Below are 22,852 nucleotides of genomic sequence, written 5' to 3'. Positions count from 1 at the left end.
TTGAACTAAAAGTATAATTTAGTGTACAAAGGAACAAGAGTTGAAATCCCAACCTAATGCATAACTATCACACATATGCTATGACTTTTTTTTATAATAAGAAATCATAGGAGTTTCAAATGACAAGAGGATTTGGGGGTGATTTCTGAAAACCCACTCATAAACATGCACCTGAAAGGTCATAGATACAAATATTTTTAAGGAAACTTGCATTTAAAGTCCACTGAGCTTAAAAAAAATAATCTCAGGGGCTTTTGAAATCTTGGATAGGCCTATATTGAAAAAGTAGAGTAGGATTGACTTGAAAAAAGCTAGGAAAACATTTACACTTCAATGGCAGTTTCTTACAGTATATATGTCCTAAAAAGCACAAAACCAGAATAATCTAAGATCATGGGGTCATGGAAAAGGGTCTGATAAATCCTTCGTCTTCTAGTGAACACAGAGAACTTAAAGAGCTGACGTTTGCGCAGTTAAACACTAACGTGCAACAAGCAGGACAGCTGCATCTGTCCCATTATTAAATGGGATCAAAATGATTTCTGTTCCCAACATGATCTTGCTGACACTGTTGTTTGCGCAGTCATGACTGGACACTTCAGTCAGACAGCTGAATCAGAAAAAAATATTTCTTAATTCCTACCAACCGCTGATTGGAATAGCTTCAGGTGGAATTTCTGTACGTTCTCCTTCATCCCTGATTCTGCCTGGAGTGTGCACTGATCTGGAATTCCTCACACTTGGGAAACGGGGAATTCCACACAGTAATACTTCAAGTTTTGCTCCCCCTCACACACACCCTGTCTGCTGAACTCACTTCCTGCTGTAGACTCTGACAACAGGAAGTAGGTAAGTGTCAGCAGGCATAATGAAGGGGCATCATCCAGGTGAGAGGCTGATTAATTGTCCCTTACAGTATAGAGGAAAGAACGTTCCATAAATCAAAATACACTGTCATCATAAGCCATTATCGCCACCATGTGGTGAATGCATGAAGAATAATTTCCAAACTGAACTAGCAAAGCAACTTGAGGACAGAATTTAGAAGGAAGGATCAAACAAAACCGTCTACAAAGACATTAAGAATCATACGAGTAATCAAGTTAAAAAAAAAAACTAGTAAAAGTACCTTGCTTTTGGAGAGTTTGTGATGGATCTCTTCATTTGAGACAGTCTGCTGATGAATGTAACTTTCTTCTCTTATAAAATTTACTCTCCTCAAAAAGCATCTGAAAAACGAGAGCTGTAAAATAATCAAGTGGTACGTAAAATTCAGAAAGTTCTGCATATGTTTGTTTAGCCCGTTCCAGAGACGCCATGAACTGGACCAGGTTCCAGAGTTTAGGAAGCATGATGATCAACAACATACATTTTCCCACAAATCGCTTCAAACACTGAGGAAAAAAGAAGCAAGTGCAAAAAGAAAATGCAACAGCATGTTCCAGCTGACACTTTTATTCTTTCTGTTTCAGACAATGATAGAACAGAAAACTCTGTTTCTTGAAACAAGCAAATCAGGTGAACATCTCAGGTGGGCAAACAGGTTGGAGACTTTCAGGTGCAGGAGAAATGATTGTTGAGGTCAAACAAAACAGTGAATTTGTGCTCTGTATGGTCTTTGTTGAGTCTATGGTCTAACGTTCAGAGGTCATGTAGGTGTAATACTCAATTAAAGCATTAAATCAATCAATTCACACCTGTTATTTGTAAATGAAATGATTATAGCTGGACACAAAAATAATGATACTGCATGGCGCAACTGTGTGATGCAACATATATATGCATGAGGCATTGCACGGAACATTTTCAGGTTAGAAAGGTGCGCAATATAATTTTTTTGTGTTAGTCTAGCCAGATGTCTTGTTCTGAAAACATTATGTGGTAAGAACATGATCTTGCCTCCGGCCTTTGATGTTAGCATTCACAACAACACCTTATCTGTGCACTTGGTTACTTCATCCAAAGGTGGAGTATAGGTAACTTCACAATGTTATAATTCACAGACAAAAAGTTGTTATACAGTATTTATTTCCCAGATCAACTAAAGCTGGATTACTTCCATTTCCATCCAAGAAAGGAAACCAATCTAACACTGCAAGCGAGCAGAATGATGCAACAAAATTAAATTGCTCCCAATGAAATCGACATCAACATTTTGTTGATCATAATGGAACAATATAGTTTTGTTGAAATGCACTGCTTGTTTGCAGCATATACTTTTGTGGGGGGAAAAATCACCAATTTCACAGAACAAAACTGGACTGATTCTTCTGCTTTCAAAAAACACCTACATATATTTAAGGGTTTTATCTATTAGTGCTAACAAATTAAAATGGCTTAGTGAAAGTAAAATAAAAACAACTGATATGACAAAAACATAAAATAGCGAAAGCATTATTTTAAAGTTTCAAATCAACTAAACGTCTTTTTTTTAATCATATTTAATGATGTAAACCATGGACTAACATTCATCTTTTTAACAAGGTATAATATTCTGTCCGTGCTTCTCAAGAGGATTTTTATGGGAGAGTCTATAGCACTTAAGATAATTGTAAAGTTTAAACGGTGAAGGCCTTTGGAATTGCTGCAAGGCAGAATCGTGAGGGCTGCACAGAATACTGTGAACTAGACGGAATCTTCAATCAGACGGAACACTCAGAATGTGACTGAATCTTTAACATTATTACACTTCAGCTGCCATCTTCATATGAAGACATTAAGGGGGCGATTTACAGTGATTATGGTTTCAAATATACACAAGAAGCAAATTGGTCTTGGGCTGGTAGTGAAAAAACTATTTCGCTCAAGATAACGTTCAAGTGTTGTTGTTTCTTTTCTTTTTTTTAAATGGCCTCACAAAAAAATTTAATAAAATTATAATAAACCAGCACCATTGGTTTTCTATTTAAGAGTAATGCTCACAAAAACACCCAGGATCAAATTTTACCCAAAAAGCTAAAGAAAATAAAGGAAATTATATTTTGCATTAAAAAACAAAGCCTATTTTAATGACCTTTAACATTGTTGCTTTAATATAACTTTTTTCCCCACATCATTTTTAATGATTAATACAACTAAACTTATTTTATACTGTATATTTTTTCATTACCATGATTACCATATGTTTTAATCACCATAAATTATAATCTCTATAACACAAATCAATCCATGATGTATAAATACTCACATTACTTTTTTTTGTGCATTATGATAATTGGGGGAAATGGGTTTAAGTCTTTTAAAAAATCATAATGAAAAACATTTGTTCAGTCCAAAACAGGCTTCATTTACTTAATGCAAAATATACTTTCTTTAGAATTTTGAGACGAAATATGACCTGCGCAAGGTCTTGATAAGATTTAGAGAGATTCACCCTTAGTTCGCTTTTTAAATTATAACTGCCTTAGCACAACATCTCATTAAATGTTCTTCTAAGAAACCATTGTGGACTTCCATAATTAAAAAAAAAACATATATAAAACATGAAGCATGATATCTCTGCCATTGCTCCTTCTGCTCTATCCATCTTTAAAGTGAGAGAAGAGCAGGCGGATTAAGACGGGAAGAGGCCAGATCGCACAGCTGAAGTGCCGTTACTGGCTCAGCCCAGACTTCTGCTGCAGCGGGACGGGAAGGGGAGAGCAGAGCAGCCATTACTTTTTTAGTGTTTGTAAAAAGTTCCAAAGGTCTTTGATCACCTGCAAGAAAACAAATGGGGGGAGAGAGAGAGAGAGAGGAGGGGGAAAAGGATGAGTTGGTGAAGCTGGAACGGAGTTTCTCTGATGTAGCGACTCATTTGGATGCTTAATAATTAGAGCCGTGTGAGTCAGTTTGGACGAAAAGCTCCACATTAGCGGTGCGTCTGGGGTATAACTACAGCGCCGAGTCCAGAGGAAGGGGGTGCAGTCGTTGTACATACCAGAGGGTATGACTAGTGCCTCTCTCTGACAAAGACATGTCTCACACCTCTTTGCCTGCTGTGCTCCCAAAGCCGTTTTTGCTTGAAAACACATTCACACACACACACACACACATGCGCATACATGCTCCACCCGTTGTACATCTGAGTGGACACCTGCGCTGCAAAGTCTGTCACGCTCCAGCCTTGTTTCTAGAACAGACTCACAGGGCGCAATGCATCAAATAGCTCATAACTCATTACCGACCAAAACACAAAAACATCTCAACTCTGTTCCAAATCCTAGTGAGCTGCCTTGCTGCATACTTTCGAAGGCAGCATCCCAACTGAAATGGGACCTCAGAAGTAATCTGGAACCGTCTTCATAGGCAGCAACGCATATAAATAGTTCTCCTCGAGCCAAGCGCACAGGAGACTTGACTCAGTTGAATTGCTAACAATATGATGAGTATAAAAAATAAGAAACACAAAAATTGGATTCAAAAAGTTGTAATAGTTTTAGGTATTAAATTAAATGTAAGTATATTTATAAACAACACGTTCAATGTCTTTTGGAAAAGCTGTTTCTTCTGTAACAGCAGAAATGCAAATGCTGATCATTTAAAATAAGGGGAAACACTAGGCGATACGTTTTTCTGTTTATAAGACAATAATAAGTGTCGGAAGAAGGACTTCTGTTTTGACAGTGCTGAGAACCCTGTGCCTGAGTACAGTCCTGTCTAATAATTGAAAGACAAACATTATAATACATACTCATTACCGACCAAAACACAAAAACATCTCAACTCTGTTCCAAATCCTAGTGAGCTGCCTTGCTGCATACTTTCGAAGGCAGCATCCCAACTGAAATGGGACCTCAGAAGTAATCTGGAACCGTCTTCATAGGCAGCAACGCATATAAATAGTTCTCCTCGAGCCAAGCGCACAGGAGACTTGACTCAGTTGAATTGCTAACAATATGATGAGTATAAAAAATAAGAAACACAAAAATTGGATTCAAAAAGTTGTAATAGTTTTAGGTATTAAATTAAATGTAAGTATATTTATAAACAACACGTTCAATGTCTTTTGGAAAAGCTGTTTCTTCTGTAACAGCAGAAATGCAAATGCTGATCATTTAAAATAAGGGGAAACACTAGGCGATAAGTTTTTCTGTTTATAAGACAATAATAAGTGTCGGAAGAAGGACTTCTGTTTTGACAGTGCTGAGAACCCTGTGCCTGAGTACAGTCCTGTCTAATAATTGAAAGACAAACATTATAATACATTTCTTTCCTTATACTGCATTCAGCAAACACGTACTATAATACTGAACAATGTCGATCTACACTCTTAAAAATAAAGGTGCTTCACGATGCCATAGAAGAACCTTTTTGTCTAAATGGTTCCATAAAGAACCTTTAACATCTGAAGAACCTTTCTGTTTCACAAAAGGTTATTTGTGGTGAAATAAGGTTCTTCAGATTACAAAAGGGTAAGAAAGAGATGGTTCTTTAAAGAACCTTTGACTGAATGGTTTTTTGTGGAACCAAAAATGGTTCTTCTATGGCATCGCTTGAAGAACCTTTTGAAGCACCTTTATTTTTAAGAGTGTATCTAATAAACATTTAATGCCACAAACCCCGCAACCGAATCCAGCTGTTAGATCTTCTTTATTCATGTTTTTCATCAGCTTCTTGATTTGTGGAAAATACTACAGTATTAGATTAGGATTACAGAATCAAGAAGTTGCTATGTAAAGCATAAATCTGTCTATTTTACAGATTTATTCTTTATTACATTTTCAAACAGATTCAAACTGATTTCTAATTACATTTGTTTCCTAATTAAAATAAATACAGAAACTGTTAGGCATGTGTAATTTACTATCTTTAAATTAAATAGTGTGATTTCCTACAGACCTATATCCGCTATGATACTGATATTGGCTATCAAAATATCTACAATACTTTTTAAAATGCTGTCTAGATATGCAGCTCACTAGGTTTTGGAACAGCAAATACTGGGACCTTAAAGCAGGAGAATGTAAATGCAAAAGAAAACCAATTTCCACTGCTTTAATGCCTTAAAACAAATAATGGCATGATGTAGTACTTGTATAACATACAAACTGATTTTTAGGGCTAATGAAAAAAGGGTCATGTGTTTTAATGTGTGTTCCTGCAGCTCAAAAAGCAGACACCGAAGTCATGGGTTTGATTTACAGGAAACTGAGAAATATTTAAACCTCGAATGTAAGTCGCTTTGGATAAAAGTGTCTTCCAAATAAATGAATTTAAATTTAAAATGTGCTTAAATGGATAAAAATAAGATCACAAAGAACAAATATTAGGGTACAATGAGACCTGGATGTGTTTTTGTAAGATCCACCCCATTGGTACCACTAACACACACAGACATTTGGACTCTCTCGTGTGTAATTCATGCTGACAAAAGAGGAGCTACAGCAGACATGATAGTGCGCTTTAGTTAAAAGAGAGATTTTTCTCTTTTGACCCAAACGTGGCCATTTGTGAGGGCTGCTTTAGACTACTGCAATATTTCAGGTCAACACCCAACCTGACACATATGAATGCAAAAAAAGCTCTAGACTAAAAGAGACAGCGAGAAAGGAATGAGTGAAGGAGGGATTTAAATCACAGCTAAAGATGTCAAGCATGACAGCTCCCTCCTGTTCTTTTGAACGCCAAGAGGTCAATCAGTACATGTTTCATTTGCTGATAAAAAAGAGAGCGGCAGGGAGATCTCAGTATGCCGCCCCCAACCGACCCTCTAAGACAGAAGATGCTTAGGCCTAAAATATACTCAAATTGAATGTAGATGTGATTATTTCACTTTTGCAACCTGAATATTGACACCTATATTGGCACAAATATTTCAAGGTAACCCTATCGCCCTCTTATGGTAGGGTTATTATAAGTAACTGATGGTATATTTACCTAACAATGATGTGCAAATATTGTTTGCATTTTTGAAAGTTTTCACATACAACGCCCGTTCACACGGATCCACGAAACTGACTAAAAATGATGTATTATACATGCCAGGCCAGTAGTTGGCGATGTATAGGTATGCTTGCGCAGAAACACATAATATGCATGTACATAATGTCACCATTTTCACAAATTTGCAGTTTTGTCATTTACACGGAGACAATAACAGTATCGTTTTTAAAAACATGCTCTTCGAAACCCATTTTGAAGAGTTTGCATTTTTAGGCCTACAAAACGCCTAAATAAGCAGTCAAAACGATGAAAAAAAAAAGTTTTCTGTTTTTAGTTTGTGTAAGTGGCCACTAAACCTAAACCATAAAAACAAAATTACTTGAAATAATAGTCAACTAATATAAAAAAACATAAACAAACTTATTTTTATGTTTTATTTAGTTTCATTTGATGTACAAAAATGAATAAAAATGAAATAAAAATGAATAAAATATACTGACAATTTAAATTAATAAAAATGATAAAGAGACAACTAAATTACTAAAACTTTAACTAAAATTAAAATGAAAACAAAAAGCATCAAATATTAACTAAATCCTGAAATATAATATAATTTTTTTTAATTATTTTAGCTAGTTGCCAAATTAAAATGTCCCATTTACATTTAGTTAATCTAAATGTACTCAAATAACTAACACTGAGAAAAAAAAAAATATATATATATATATAAAATAAAAACTAGATTAGTACACTCTAAAAAATGCTGGGTTGTTTCAACCCAATGTTGGGTCAAATATGGACTAACACAACTGTTGGGTTAAAAAGTTAATTTAAAAATGTAACCAAAATTTAACCCAACAGTTGGGTTAGTCCCTATTTGACCCAACATTGGGTTAAAACAACCCAGCATTTTTTAGAGTGTATGATCAATGATACTAAAACAACACTGCCTTGATGTTTGTTACTGTCCAGGAATGCAAGAACGCATATAACTATGTTGAACTGGACATAGTAAAGTTTCCCTTCGCATAATAGAGTACATTTCAAGCCTGATGCTTTTGTATCTCTTCACCGGCTGAGGAATGTCTCATCTTCTGAGCCTAAGCATCTTAATCTTTTAAGTGGACATTTCTTACATAAAAGACCTCTTAGAAGTGTTGATAAATTTTGTCTGGGCCATACATGCTTTTTACGCAACGTGCGAACACTAGAAATACTCCAGGCAGAGGGTGACAGTGCTTTATGAAGCAGCGATACTCACTTGTTTATCGGAGATCTTGAAAGAGCTTCTAGCGTAGTTCTCAAACTTCTGTTCCGTCTTTGGAAGTGGCTTCCCCTGTTTCAGAGAAACATATTTTTGTAGAAATGAAATGGCCCTTTTCATCACTTGTGTCTCTCTGCTAAGTGTTGAGATCATCCTGACTGGAAGCCAGAGCACTGCTGCCGTGATGAACAGGGTGAGTCGCTGGGTGTTGGACGCACTTCAGTGAACTCACATTTTTTGTGGCCTTTACAGTAATTCCAGTTCCCCTTATCTACAGCAGACCGAATGAAATCACATAGACACAAATCATCATATCTGCTCAACACAATCCATCCGCTGTATCCTTCCAGTTTTAAACAAGATATTACGGCACAACATACTATTAATCTCGCTCTTCTGTTTCTGCCATTTTTAAGAAGTGTACAACTAGCGGAGAGATGTCTATAGGGAATGTTAAGAGTTTTTTCAACCTGCTGTTGATTGTCAAAGACAATAGTTGACTAGTCCCTAAGTATGTGCACTACAATTCAAAAGCTGGAGGTCAGTAAGTTGTTGTTGTTGTTTTTTAAGAAATTAATACTTCCATTCAGCAAGGATACATTAAACTGACCTAAAGTGACAGTAAAGACATTTATAATCTTACCAAGATATCTACACTGACAAAATTTTGGGATCAGATTCTAATGTTTTTCAACGGAGTCTCTTATTCTCATCAAGGCTGTGTTTAGTTGATCAAAAATACAGAAGAAAAAAAAAACAGTACGATTTTGTGAAACTTTTATTGCGATTTCTAATATTGGTTTCTTCTTTTAATATACTTTAAAATATATTTTATTTCTGTGACACAGAGCTGAATTTTCAGCATCATTACTCCAGTCTTCAGAGTCACATGATCCTTCAGTAATCATCCTAATATGCTGATTTATTATCAATGTTGAAACTGTTGTGCTGCTTAATATTTTTTTGGAACCTGTGATAATTTTTTCTTTGATTCTTTGATAAATAAAAAGTTAAAAAGAACAGCATTTATTCAAAATAACGATCATCAAAATAACTATATGAATAAACAGCATTTATTTAAAAAACTATCACTTTTCTTCCATTTAACACATTCTTGCTGAATAAAAGTATTAATTTTTATTCAATACTTTTGAATAGTAGTGTATGTTGTATCTATTTTGAATAAACACTGTTCTTTTCTTAATCTTTTATTTATCAAAGAAAAGTATCACAGGTACCCGAAAAATTAAGCAGCACAACTTTCCAACATTGATTATAAATCAGAATATTAGAATGATTTCTGAAGGATCATGTGACACTGAAGACTGGAATAATGATGCTGAACATTCAGCTTTGCTTCACAGAAATAAATTATATTTTAAAGTATATATTTTTAAAAACTTATTTTAAATGGCAATAATATTTCACAAAATTATAATTTTTTTCTATATTTTTGATCAAATAGATACAACCTTGATGAGTATTAGAAACTTATTTTAAAAAAACATTAAAAATCTTACTGATCTCAAACCTTTAAATGGTAGTGCATTTCAAATAAATGCTCTTCTTTCAATCTTTCTATTCATCAAAAATTCTGAAAAAAGTCATTTTCATAATCAATTATCAGTCACAAAAAGATTAAGCAGCAAAACTGCTTTCAACATTGATAATAAGAAATGTTTCTGAGCAGAAATCAACATATTAGAATGATTTCTGAAGGATCATGTGACACTGAAGACTGGCATAATGATGCTGAAAATTCAGCTTTTTAAAATATATTCAAATAGAAATAAATTTTTTACATTTGAATAATTTCACAATATTACTTTTTACTGTATTTTGATCAAATAAATGCAGCCTTGGTGAGCATAAGACTTTAAAAAAACATTTAAAAAAATTTGTACCAACCCCAAACTTTTGAACAATAATGTAGGTGGTGCTGATGAGACACGAGAGTTTAGCATATATTTATTATAGACTCATAGTTTATACCTTGTGTAGTTCGTTTTGACAAACTGAACAATGAATGACAGCATATCACACATGCGGTAAATTCGCATTATGAAAAAAATCTTATAGCATCTCACTGCACGGTGTGTTTGCATGCAGTCATTTAACATATAAAGGATCAGTACTGGTTTCAAAAACATAGCAATGTAATGAGAGACTCACAAAGATCAAGAGGCTCTTATGGATCTGAGGATGAAGAGGGTTAGTGGTCAGGGGTGCATTTGGGAACTGATTGAGGAAGTGAGCAGGTGGACTCAGAAAGACAGGATAATCCTGATATGATGATGTCATATAGCTGGTCATTCCCCTCCGGCCTTTAACTCCGACACCTCATTAACATTTGACCACCTCATCATCTGCTAAGTCGGCGTACTTATTACCGTTAACACACAGCATGTGTGTGTGTGTTTGTTTGCATGCATGTATGTCAGGGCTAAAGCATGTGTGTGATTACAGAAAAGAAATGCATTCACAATTCAGCAGAGAGACAAATATCAATGTGAAAGGGAAGATATACCTCTTTAGCTGCTGATGAAAGTTTGCTTTTGACCTCGCTCAGGTTGGGAGTGCTGGGAGACTTCCCAGAAGGCCCTGCTGCAGACTTGTCTTTTACTTTCAGTGGTGTCTGAAATAAGAAAAATGCTAATTCTTTTAATCTAGAATAGTTCAAGTTAACCTTTATCTATATAGCGCTTTAATACAATACAAGTAGTTTGACAGCAGCTTCACATTAATTAAGAGGAAAATAACAGAATCAATGATGCAAACTTCATCAAATATGAGACAAAGCCCAATTCTGCTGTTCAATGTTGATTCAGTTAAGTTCAATAACATTGCTGATGTTGCAAAATCTGTCAATTATGACAAATTCAATTCAGTATACAGCACCTCTACAGCAGACAACACTGCCTTCATTCAGCTCAAGTTCTGTTTTCATCTAATAGCATCAGATTTCACACATCATGCTAGATATTGACAACAAAAGACCATGTACAATCAGAAATGTTTATTCGCATTCATAACATACACCATCAGGCTTCTTGACCCATTTAGCCTTAATAACCAGCAGCCTAGTCTGGCCCACAGACCTCTACACTGATTAAAACACCCTTTGACAAATTTGGAAGGGGTACAAATTATCCTTTTATTGCTTCCATGCAGGAGAAGACAAGCCCGAAGCTCTCAGATGTGGCGGGGGGACGGTACGCTCTGCCAAGAGGAGGAATAAATGACTTGTTTTTCAGTGACAAGACTATCATTTCCAAACACACTCATGTTATACAGAGATCAATAACTTAATGTATCAGCACCATTAACATGATTACACACTAGCCACAAAAACATGTTTAAACTATATTAATGTCCATTAATATAATAACCAGAGGATAACCAAGGAAGGACCCTGCAGGTTTTCAGACATAACTTCATTTTTTTCAGAGTCATTTTTGCATTTTACTGACTTTTTTGTAAGAAACTGGTTTCAGAGCCCCACAACATCAAATTTAATGAGTGAGTACAAATCCATGTGAGCTTTAGAGATAAGTGAATATTAACTGTCTACAGTGCTTATTTCTCAGTAAAAAAATGAATCATAATAGGAAAAAGAAAGGAAATGTGGCCAATGCCATTTTTATCCTTTCCATCACAGAAACCAAAAATATTGGATGCATTCTTCCACCTTACATTGCATTTAAAAATGTTTAAGAAAATTTGTATGAATTGCATATAAAATTTTCATCCATTTGGATTACGGTTTTAACAAACTTTGTGATGCTTTTTTGTAATCATACATAAATGAAACTGTTGAGAATCAGGTAAGATTTTTTTTCACAATAATGGTTTATACATTTATCCTCCATAAATCACTTTTTTCTTTTTAATCTCATACATTTTAACTAAATCTCGCTTTTTCCATAAATATATTTTAGCCATATTTTAAGGATGCTAATTGTAAATGTAATTGCTTTCACAATTAAAGGGTTAGTTCACCCCAAAATGACAATTCTGTCATTAATTACTCACCCTCATGTCGTTCCAAACCCATAAGACCTTCGTTCATCTTCAGAACACAAATTAAGATATTTTTGATGGAATCTGAGCGCTCTCTGACCCTCCCATAGACAGCAACGCAACTGTGATATTCCAAGGTCCAGAAACGTACAAACACGTTCAATTTTGCGAAGCTACGAGAATACTTTTTGTGCGCAAAGAAAACAAAAATAACGCCTTTATTCAACAATTCTTCTTCCCCGAGTTAGTCTTCCGTCATTTTGGAGAGTATCACAACGCATACGCACCTCTACAGCAGACAACACTGCCTTCATTCAGCTCAAGTTCTGTTTTCATCTAATAGCATCAGATTTCACACATCATGCTAGATATTGACAACAAAAGACCATGTACAATCAGAAATGTTTATTCGCATTCATAACATACACCATCAGGCTTCTTGACCCATTTAGCCTTAATAACCAGCAGCCTAGTCTGGCCCACAGACCTCTACACTGATTAAAACACCCTTTGACAAATTTGGAAGGGGTACAAATTATCCTTTTATTGCTTCCATGCAGGAGAAGACAAGCCCGAAGCTCTCAGATGTGGCGGGGGGACGGTACGCTCTGCCAAGAGGAGGAATAAATGACTTGTTTTTCAGTGACAAGACTATCATTTCCAAACACACTCATGTTATACAGAGATCAATAACTTAATGTATCAGCACCATTAACATGATTACACACTAGCCACAAAAACATGTTTAAACTATATTAATGTCCATTAATATAATAACCAGAGGATAACCAAGGAAGGACCCTGCAGGTTTTCAGACATAACTTCATTTTTTTCAGAGTCATTTTTGCATTTTACTGACTTTTTTGTAAGAAACTGGTTTCAGAGCCCCACAACATCAAATTTAATGAGTGAGTACAAATCCATGTGAGCTTTAGAGATAAGTGAATATTAACTGTCTACAGTGCTTATTTCTCAGTAAAAAAATGAATCATAATAGGAAAAAGAAAGGAAATGTGGCCAATGCCATTTTTATCCTTTCCATCACAGAAACCAAAAATATTGGATGCATTCTTCCACCTTACATTGCATTTAAAAATGTTTAAGAAAATTTGTATGAATTGCATATAAAATTTTCATCCATTTGGATTACGGTTTTAACAAACTTTGTGATGCTTTTTTGTAATCATACATAAATGAAACTGTTGAGAATCAGGTAAGATTTTTTTTCACAATAATGGTTTATACATTTATCCTCCATAAATCACTTTTTTCTTTTTAATCTCATACATTTTAACTAAATCTCGCTTTTTCCATAAATATATTTTAGCCATATTTTAAGGATGCTAATTGTAAATGTAATTGCTTTCACAATTAAAGGGTTAGTTCACCCCAAAATGACAATTCTGTCATTAATTACTCACCCTCATGTCGTTCCAAACCCATAAGACCTTCGTTCATCTTCAGAACACAAATTAAGATATTTTTGATGGAATCTGAGCGCTCTCTGACCCTCCCATAGACAGCAACGCAACTGTGATATTCCAAGGTCCAGAAACGTACAAACACGTTCAATTTTGCGAAGCTACGAGAATACTTTTTGTGCGCAAAGAAAACAAAAATAACGCCTTTATTCAACAATTCTTCTTCCCCGAGTTAGTCTTCCGTCATTTTGGAGAGTATCACAACGCATACGCACGCTTTCCCCTAAGCATAAACAACGCTGATTACGCAGATTATGTCCAAAATGGTGGAAGACGGTAACTCGGGGGAGAAGAATTGTTAAATAAATTATATTATAATTTTTTTCTTTACGCACAAAAAGTACAGGTACATCTCAATAAATTAGAATGTCATGGAAAAGTTCATTTATTTCAGTAATTAAACTCAAATTGTGAAACTCGTGTATTAAATAAATTCAATGCACACAGACTGAAGTAGTTTAAGTCTTTGGTTTTTTTAATTGTGAGAATTTTGGCTCACATTTAACAAAAACCCACCAATTCACTTTCTCTACAAATTAGAATACTTTATAAGACCAATAAAAAAAACATTTTTAGTGAATTGTTGGCCTTCTGGAAAGCATGTTAATTTACTGTACATGTACTCAATACTTGGTAGGGGCTCTTTTTGCTTTAATTACTGCCTCAATCTCAATCTCGAACTAACTTTTCCACGACATTCTAATTTATTGAGATGCACCTGTATTCTCGCTTTGCAAAATTGAAGTTTAACCACTGATGTCACATGGACTATTTTACAGATGTCCTTACTAAGTTTCTGGACCTGGGAATGTTGCGTTGCAGTCTACGCAGGGTCAGACAGCTCTCAAATTCCATCAAAAATATCTTAATTTGTGTTCCGAAGATGAACGAAGGTCTTACGGGTTTAAAATGACATGAGGGTGAGTAATTAATGACAGAATTTTCATTTGGGGGTGAACTAACCCTTTAACAGATTTATGCTGATTCTGAGCTTAAATATGCTTATTTAAATGAAATAAAATATATGCAAATTATTAATATAAACTATGCCATGAATTTTGATTGTTTCTTACCCGTTTCATTTATGTCTGACTGGCAAATATGCATCACATTAAGGTTATTCGTTTGTCCATGTTAATGCATTCCAAATGGATGGAAATTTTATGTGCAATTTAAATACATAAATCTAAATTTAGGTTGGTTATGAGTGTCCCTGTGCATGATTTTTCAGGTTTTGGACACAGTTCGTGTTTGAAGTCAGTTTACCTCAAGTACACACAGGTGCTGTAGCAGATTAGAAGCATCTCCTGTGACCGCTTGTGATCGTGTTTAGGAGGGCGGATCTCTAATTTCGTGACTACATCGGATGGTAATTTTCTTTCAAAGCCAGGAGAGTTTACCAGGTGTAAACGGTGTCTGTGTTGGTGCTTTGAAAGTAAAATGTTTATGTGCTCTCTGATACTCTGTCATAGTACAGAAGGTCTGAGAGATTGTGAGGGCAAATGTCTGTATTATTACAGCTTCACTAAAGAATCTGGTGTCCACCCTCTAAGAGTGGGTCTGTGTGTGCTCATTGGGCACAGGTGTGTGTCCAGCTTTCAGCAGAGAGATACTATCCCTCTGCAGACTGATATAAGCTCTCTCTCTCTCTCAGACACACACACACACACACACACTGGCCTGTCCATGCATGCAGCCCAGCCGGGAATCCACACTGATTGTAGGGTTACATTGATGGACAGAGCCTTGTTTTAACAGTAAGTAAAAAATGGAACTAGAAGGAAGAAATGGAGATGTAAAGCATGAAGACGTCTGGCATATGTGAATATATGAATGCTTCAAATGACCTCAGTGCCCTTTAAAGTGAAACCAACTGAGACCATCTTGAGAGGTGGTGTGATTATTACATGTCTATTATGTATTCTTTTCTTTTTTTTAAAGTTATTAAAAGAAGATATTAAATGTTCATTTTTATATATTTTAATTTACATATATTTTAATACTTTTTATGGCCTCAGGAAGTGGAACAAATGGGAGCTGAATTAGCTGAATTAATTATCATTAACTAAAACAAACAAACAACAAATAAATAAATATCATATTCATTGAAAATAATTTAAATAAATCTGAAATAAACCTAAAATATAAATATTAGATAACTTGAACTTGAAAATTAGAGTGAAAATTAGTTTATTGCCTTGGAAACTAAAATGAATAAAACTTAAATAAACTAGAGCTATATATATATAATTACTAAAACTTCAACTAAAATTAAAATGAAAAATAAAAATATATAAAAATGAAAGCTAATTCAACAATTATATATTAACAGATACAGTATATGAACGGATACTAAAATAGTATATAAATCATTCTAAAATAACACTATACACACACACATACAAACACATTTTAAAAAGTCCACTTTTATGGCCAAGTGCAGTGTGAAACCAAAAAGCACAGAGTTTCTTCTTTTTATTTTGTCTGAGTTTGGTTCTTTCAAAAAAAGCAAAGAAAAAAAAAATCACCACAAAACCAAAGCATCTCTAGATGCATCATTGTGTACCAGTTCAGCTTCAAGGCGAACATGTAAACATCCCTCAAGATTCCTCCAGAACATTTGGTCCTGCTAGATGAAAGAAGAAAGTGAAGGAGGAACATAAAGTAACGGACAATGTCTTCCAGTCTTTCTTTGTAAGAACAAAATAAATAATCCCCTTTTCCTCTGTAGCGATTGACGAGCATGCGATAGATCAAAAGGTATCAGATAAAAGGACAAATGCACTCACAACACACACACACTGGCAGAAGGCCAGAGAGGCCCGGTGTGGTGTAGTCATTATATAGCAGGGCGTTTTTGTGTGTTGGGAAATGACAGCTGTAGAGTCAAGACAGCTGACAGACAGAGAGTGCAGCGAGCTTTTTAATCTACGCCAGACACTGATTACAGATGCCAGGGGACGGCACTTAATCATTAGCACGCTAGCATTTGATGTCCTCAATACACACAAACACAAACGCGACTCTACCGAGCCATAATCGAGCGTGTAACTTCAAAACTTTACTGACCTTTAACAAGCAGGGACATTACGAATGATCTTGCGCATTGTTCGCAGCTCTATTACACTAATGCAGTTTTTATGTATGTTAGGACAGGTAACGCTCTCAGTTGCCTAATAGGAATTGATTTTACAAGTGTCCATACAGCCGTCTTCTCAGGCTCTTCTCGGCATCCACTCTCAAATACTTGCATGATCTGGCAGATTTCTGACTAAGTGCATAAAAACAGTTAACAGCCACTTCATTTTCTCATTCTGATTGAAATATAATGATTATATTTTATGGCATAGGGAATGAATTAACTGATAAAATGCATACCTTGAATGTAATGTGGATAAAAGCACATGCCAAATGCATAAATGTAAATACACAACCGGTGGTCAAAAGTTTGGAGTCATTCAATTTTTTTTTATCTTTTTTAAAGAAGTGTCTTTTTCTCACCAAGGCTGCATTTATTTGAACAAAAATGCAGTAAAAATTGTAATACTGCAAAATATTATTACAATTTTAAGCAACTGCTTTCTATTTGAATATATTTTAAAAAGTAATTTATTCCCGTGATGCAAAGCTGAATTTTCAGCATCACTACTCCATTGTTCGCAGCTCTATTACACTAATGCAGTTTTTATGTATGTTAGGACAGGTAACGCTCTCAGTTGCCTAATAGGAATTGATTTTACAAGTGTCCATACAGCCGTCTTCTCAGGCTCTTCTCGGCATCCACTCTCAAATACTTGCATGATCTGGCAGATTTCTGACTAAGTGCATAAAAACAGTTAACAGCCACTTCATTTTCTCATTCTGATTGAAATATAATGATTATATTTTATGGCATAGGGAATGAATTAACTGATAAAATGCATACCTTGAATGTAATGTGGATAAAAGCACATGCCAAATGCATAAATGTAAATACACAACCGGTGGTCAAAAGTTTGGAGTCATTCAATTTTTTTTTATCTTTTTTAAAGAAGTGTCTTTTTCTCACCAAGGCTGCATTTATTTGAACAAAAATGCAGTAAAAATTGTAATACTGCAAAATATTATTACAATTTTAAGCAACTGCTTTCTATTTGAATATATTTTAAAAAGTAATTTATTCCCGTGATGCAAAGCTGAATTTTCAGCATCACTACTCCAGTCTTCAGTGTCACATGATCCTTCAGAAATCATCCTAATATGCCGAATTGCTGCTCAAGACACATTTTTTTTATTGTTATCAATGTTAAAAACAGTTTCATATTTTTATGGAAACCATGATACCTTTTTTAAGGATTTTTTAAAAATTCTTAAGAATAATTTATGTGAAACGGAAATCTTTTGTAACATTATAAATGTGTTTACTGTCACTTTTAATCAATTTATTGCATCCTTGCTGAATAAAAGTAAAAAAAAAAAAAAAAATCCAAAATGTAGAACCTTAACATATAGACTAATTTTAAACGTTACAAATGTAATCAAAATCTGCCCATAGACCACAATTCAACACTGCTGCGTTCCTGAAACCACGCCTTCTGTCTTTGCGTGCACATTTGGGCGGCATTATGTTACTATTTCCACATAGTGATGTAGATATGTGGGGGCGTGTTAGAACAAGCCGTTTTAGGTAGGTGTGGCTGACTCTTAACTTTTATAAAGAATATCTCTTTGGATTTGAGACTTTAGTCTTTGCAACTTTACAGATCTTCTTTATGCACCAAGAGCTTGTAACACTCCAAAGAGAAAGGAAAAATTTTAATTGCATCATATGACCCCTTTAACACAACGGGCAGGTGAATCTGCAATTAGACAAAGCGGATAATACAAAAGTGCATAAAACTGCCAGAAATTAGCCAATCAGAATAAAGATTGCCATTTGGAGGAAGCCTTCACCATAAGATGCTCAATGAGCAGTCTGTTTGCGTTGCAGCTGAGGCTGACTTACATAAAACTAACTGGACTTTAGGCATGAATTTTCTTGTATAGTTTATGACAGTGCACATGCCATTCACAGACGAAGGCATCTTACAATTCCATACTATTGTACTAAACTTGTTTCTACACACAAATATAGTCTAACAGAGCATACCACAAATGCTAGTGCATGTCAGTGTGAAATGCAAGCGATTTTTCTTTATGCATTCATACAGATATACAGTTCTCTGTTGGGAGAATGCAAATTGTTAAGCAATACAGCGTCTGCCATGCTCTAATGACAGAGCACTCGGTTTCCGCTCGCCTCATGGCCTGCAGGGACGCCCAACACCAAGCCCTAATGATTTCTAATGGCAGAGGAGTGGCCACTGGAAACAAGGGTGCAGAGAAGGATGAGTAGGAGTGTCCCGACCGGAAGCAGAAGTGTAAAAAGTGCCAGAGTCTGAGAAAGATGGGAGGATGTCTATTTGACTGTCTAATCTCGTCAGTTGTTTTAACAACCATGTCTTGCACCACAACATGGCCATTAAGGAATTAGCCAAATGTGGGTGCACACACACACACGGCCCCCCGGGTGTTTCTATAAAAGTAGGTAATTAGTGCTCCTCACGTCAGGCATCTAAGAAGCTAATAACATGCTTACTGAGTTTTACATTGTTAGGTCAAGTGAACTGCCAGCGGGAATGATGGGAAACTCAATTTGACATTGTTAAGGGATGTTTCATACATTGTGTGTGTGTTTACGCGTTAAAGGTGGTCCGGGTTTGAATGCCAAGACCAAAGGTCACCCTGTAAAGGTTTAAACCTGTCCTACAGGGGTGTGTTCCAGGGGTCAGAGGTCGGAAAAAATTTAATTTAAAGTGGTAAAAGTTCAGTCTTGCCTTTGTTTGTTACCTGCAAAAAAAACTTGCCCACTTAGGTAATTGGTCATCCGGTTTGTGAAATCGCTTTGGGATGTGTGAAAGCACATATTTGTGAAAGTGCATATTTAAATCTGGTAATTCCTCAAGCACTCAATAGAGTGCAACAGTGACCGTCCACTTTTTAATTGTCATTGGTTTGATTTTTTCCTCCATTAATTTTCTCCATAAAGACAACTGTTTTTAGAGCTCTGTGATGAATTGCAACACAAAAACATTTTATTTGATGTAAAAAAGTATTTGACAAAGCTGTGTCCTTTTATAAGGTAATGGACTTCCCTTATGGAATACTGTGAATAATGTAATCCAATCAGAAACTGCAGTACAATATAAAAGGCACTTGAAGAAAAAAAATAAGAAAAATAAAACACTAAAATATCAGTATTCAGACTTTTAACTTGGTACTTACTGTTATTTTAGTATCTCTGATATACTATATATTTTTTGTTAATAATTTGAATTAAATTAAAATTTTTATATTTTGTATTTTCACTTTAATGTTAAAATTTTCATTTTTGTTAGTTACTTTTTAAATGTCTATATACTATATATCATATATAATGTATATAATGGCTTGACATTAAAAATTGTCAACATGTGACCGAAACGTTTGCCTTGTTTTTACTCAGTAAATTGCTTATATTGCTTTCATCTCGCTTGTGACTCTTTGATGTTTGAGTGCGAGGGCTTTTTTCAAGCTCTTCACCTTTGGGAAACTTTTTTGGTCTATGCACCTCAGTTGGATTATTTTGAAGGCGCGGTGAGTTTCTGGCTGCTTCTCTTATATACTATATATGCATTCATTTTTTTTGTACTAAAACTAAAATAAAAACTAATAAATAAAATAATTAAAACCATATACATTTTTGTATTCATTAGTTTTAGTTTGTGTACTGAAAATGTATGCCTTGGAAACTAGCAAAAGTAAGTTTACGTTTTTTGTACTTTTATTTCAGTTAAAGGGATAGTTCACCCAAAAAATTAAAATTCTGACAGAATTTTCATTTTTGGGTGAACTGAACCTTTAACATATTTTGTTTCAAGTAACAAAAATGCTTTTATGCTTTTAGTTAGTTAATGATGGTAATGCTGCTTTGATAACAATTACAGCCTCAAGTCTTTTTGGTTATGATGCGACAAGCTTTGCACTCCTAGATTTGGGGATTTCCTCCTATTTTCTTTCTCCCCGAAGGCTCAGTTTGGACGAACTGCCAGCTGTAGGAAGACTGGTTGTTCCTAACTTCTTCCATTCAATAATTATGGAAGCAACCTTTAATGCAACAGCCTTACGCAAATGTGTGCCTCAACACAATCCTGTCTGAGCTCTGCAGACAATTCTTTTGACCTCATGGCTTGATTTTTGCTCCGACTTGCATTTTCAGCTGTTAGAACTTATTATAGACAGCTGGGTGTTTTTCCTAATCGGGTCCAATCAATTGAATTTGCTACAGATTTACTCCAATCAATCTGTAGAAACATCTCAAAGAGGATCCAGAAAAATGGGATCCACCCGAGCAAAATTTCAAATGTCATAGTAAAGGGTATGATAGTAATATTTTTGTATATATTGTTTTTTCTTTATAATTTTTTTTTCTTTTAAGCTATCACAAATTTGGCTTTTGTTTTGGCATTATGGCTTATGGAGTGTAGAAAAAAATAGAAAAAAAACATTTAAAGCACACACACAAATAAATAAATAAAAATGAATTTTTACTTTAGTAACCCAATTTGTGCGCTCAACTTCTCTCTCAAGTTCACACTGTTCTTGCGTTCTTTGTGGATGACTGCAATTTCTCTGGATGTCTTTGAAGAACTCTTACTGTGCGTAGCGTTCCTACTCCTGTATCTTTCTGATTCAGCACCGCAATTACAGCGAAAGAAAAAAAACTACATCAAAGAAAATTCAACCCCACACAACTGCATGTGCACCGGTCAAAGAATATGTGATTAGAAGAAAGTCTTGTGAATGCATTTCAGATTCCCAACATCGGTCACCCTGCCAGAAGGCTGTGGCTTTGTGAGTAGTTTGTTGTTTTAAAGCAGACCACAAATGACCCTTCAAATTGGGCGTTTTGGGATTGTTGCCACCAGCAGCTAGTTAAGAGCGCTTCACCATTTCCTTGCATGGGAAAATACAATGGCCCTTTTCCATGACCTAAAAGAAAACCTTTGAATGTCAAGATGTTTTTCTCTAAAATGCTTGATTATTAAAAGTGTATTAAGTGCATTGACTCTAAAAAAAAAAAAAAAGATACAGAAATAATGGCTTCGGGATCATCGTGTCCTCCCAAGACCGGGCGGTTTTCAGCTAATCACAGCTGGAGTTTTGAATGCTGTTACACACATTTATCTTTAGGGGTACTGCTGGTCTAATTCACATTTTGCTTTTGGCGGTGTTGGCTGATCGTAAACAAAGACAGGCCATCTCATTATCCCGTGGTTTTCTCTGTGAGGCTGCCATGTCGTCGGCGTCCTAAACTGCACCTGGACGTTTGGTAAGAATTACCTCTGGCATCCACCGGTAGACTTTGGCTTTTGGTTGGCACGGCTTGGAAATGGGACGTGGACTGAATACCAAAACCTGAAACCCAGACGACTCCTACATCTTGCCGTGACCCAAATAAACTTATCCTGATGCAGACCTGATCAGTATGACAGTATATACTGTATGACCATAGAAAAACATATCAATGCACATCAGATCTTGTTTGTTTTCTTTACCAAAGTGTTACATAATGTGAAGCTGTTTTTGCACTAATGCCAGACTTCATTTATTATGAATAGTCTTATCTTTTGGTTTGCATCCATCAAATACCAAATAAGATCAAATAGGTTTTACATTTCACTTGAAAAAGAAACTTAGTTTGCTTAATTATCCACATATAGGCATGGGTATTTAATATTAAAACCATTTTACCAGCCAAAAATGGCTGTATTGTGATATCACACCATTACCATGAAGTAAAATTACTCATAACATAATTGCTTTGAGGATTTTTTGTCATACCAGCCACATCTATTCTGAACTGTTGCTAACTTTTTCTTTTTTTTTTAAATAAATCATAACTTACCTGCGTTTGGGGCTTCCCTGATGTCCCGGCTTTCTTGTCTGGAGAGCCGTTCCGCTTATCTGCACTCTTCTTCTTCTCTGGGGTCTGGAAAAATGGACAGAGAAAGAAAAGAGAGAGAGACGTTGCAATCCCAGGTTAAAATGTGCAGAGAAAATATTTAACACGTGTCAAAGACAGAACCGCTCCAGTCAACTGTCATGCTCAGTGTTAGAATCATAACAGCGGATAATGTTTGTGAATTGAGTGATTGTGACGGCT

General features: G+C 35.3%; 1 protein-coding gene across 1 annotated transcript in view; it reads right to left on the bottom strand.

Annotated features, from left to right (window-relative positions):
* Nucleotides 1–2,042: 2,042 nt before the first annotated feature.
* Nucleotides 2,043–22,852, bottom strand: part of LOC107589113 (nucleophosmin-like) — a 31,679-nt gene continuing 10,869 nt past the window's right edge. Inside the window, exons 8-11 of the mRNA XM_016277461.1 lie at nt 22,595–22,678; nt 10,656–10,763; nt 8,126–8,200; nt 2,043–3,698 (exon numbers count right to left, since the gene is read on the bottom strand). Of these exons, the coding sequence (XP_016132947.1) occupies nt 3,654–3,698; nt 8,126–8,200; nt 10,656–10,763; nt 22,595–22,678 (312 nt within the window). The 3' untranslated portion in view covers nt 2,043–3,653. The remainder of the gene's footprint in view (nt 3,699–8,125; nt 8,201–10,655; nt 10,764–22,594; nt 22,679–22,852) is intronic.

Source organism: Sinocyclocheilus grahami, unplaced genomic scaffold, assembly GCF_001515645.1.
Source record: "Sinocyclocheilus grahami isolate Dianchi unplaced genomic scaffold, SAMN03320097.WGS_v1.1 scaffold112.1, whole genome shotgun sequence".
Taxonomy (NCBI): Eukaryota; Metazoa; Chordata; class Actinopteri; order Cypriniformes; family Cyprinidae; genus Sinocyclocheilus; species Sinocyclocheilus grahami.
Note: the sequence above shows the minus strand (reverse complement) of the source record. Positions and strands in the feature narration are given on the sequence as shown.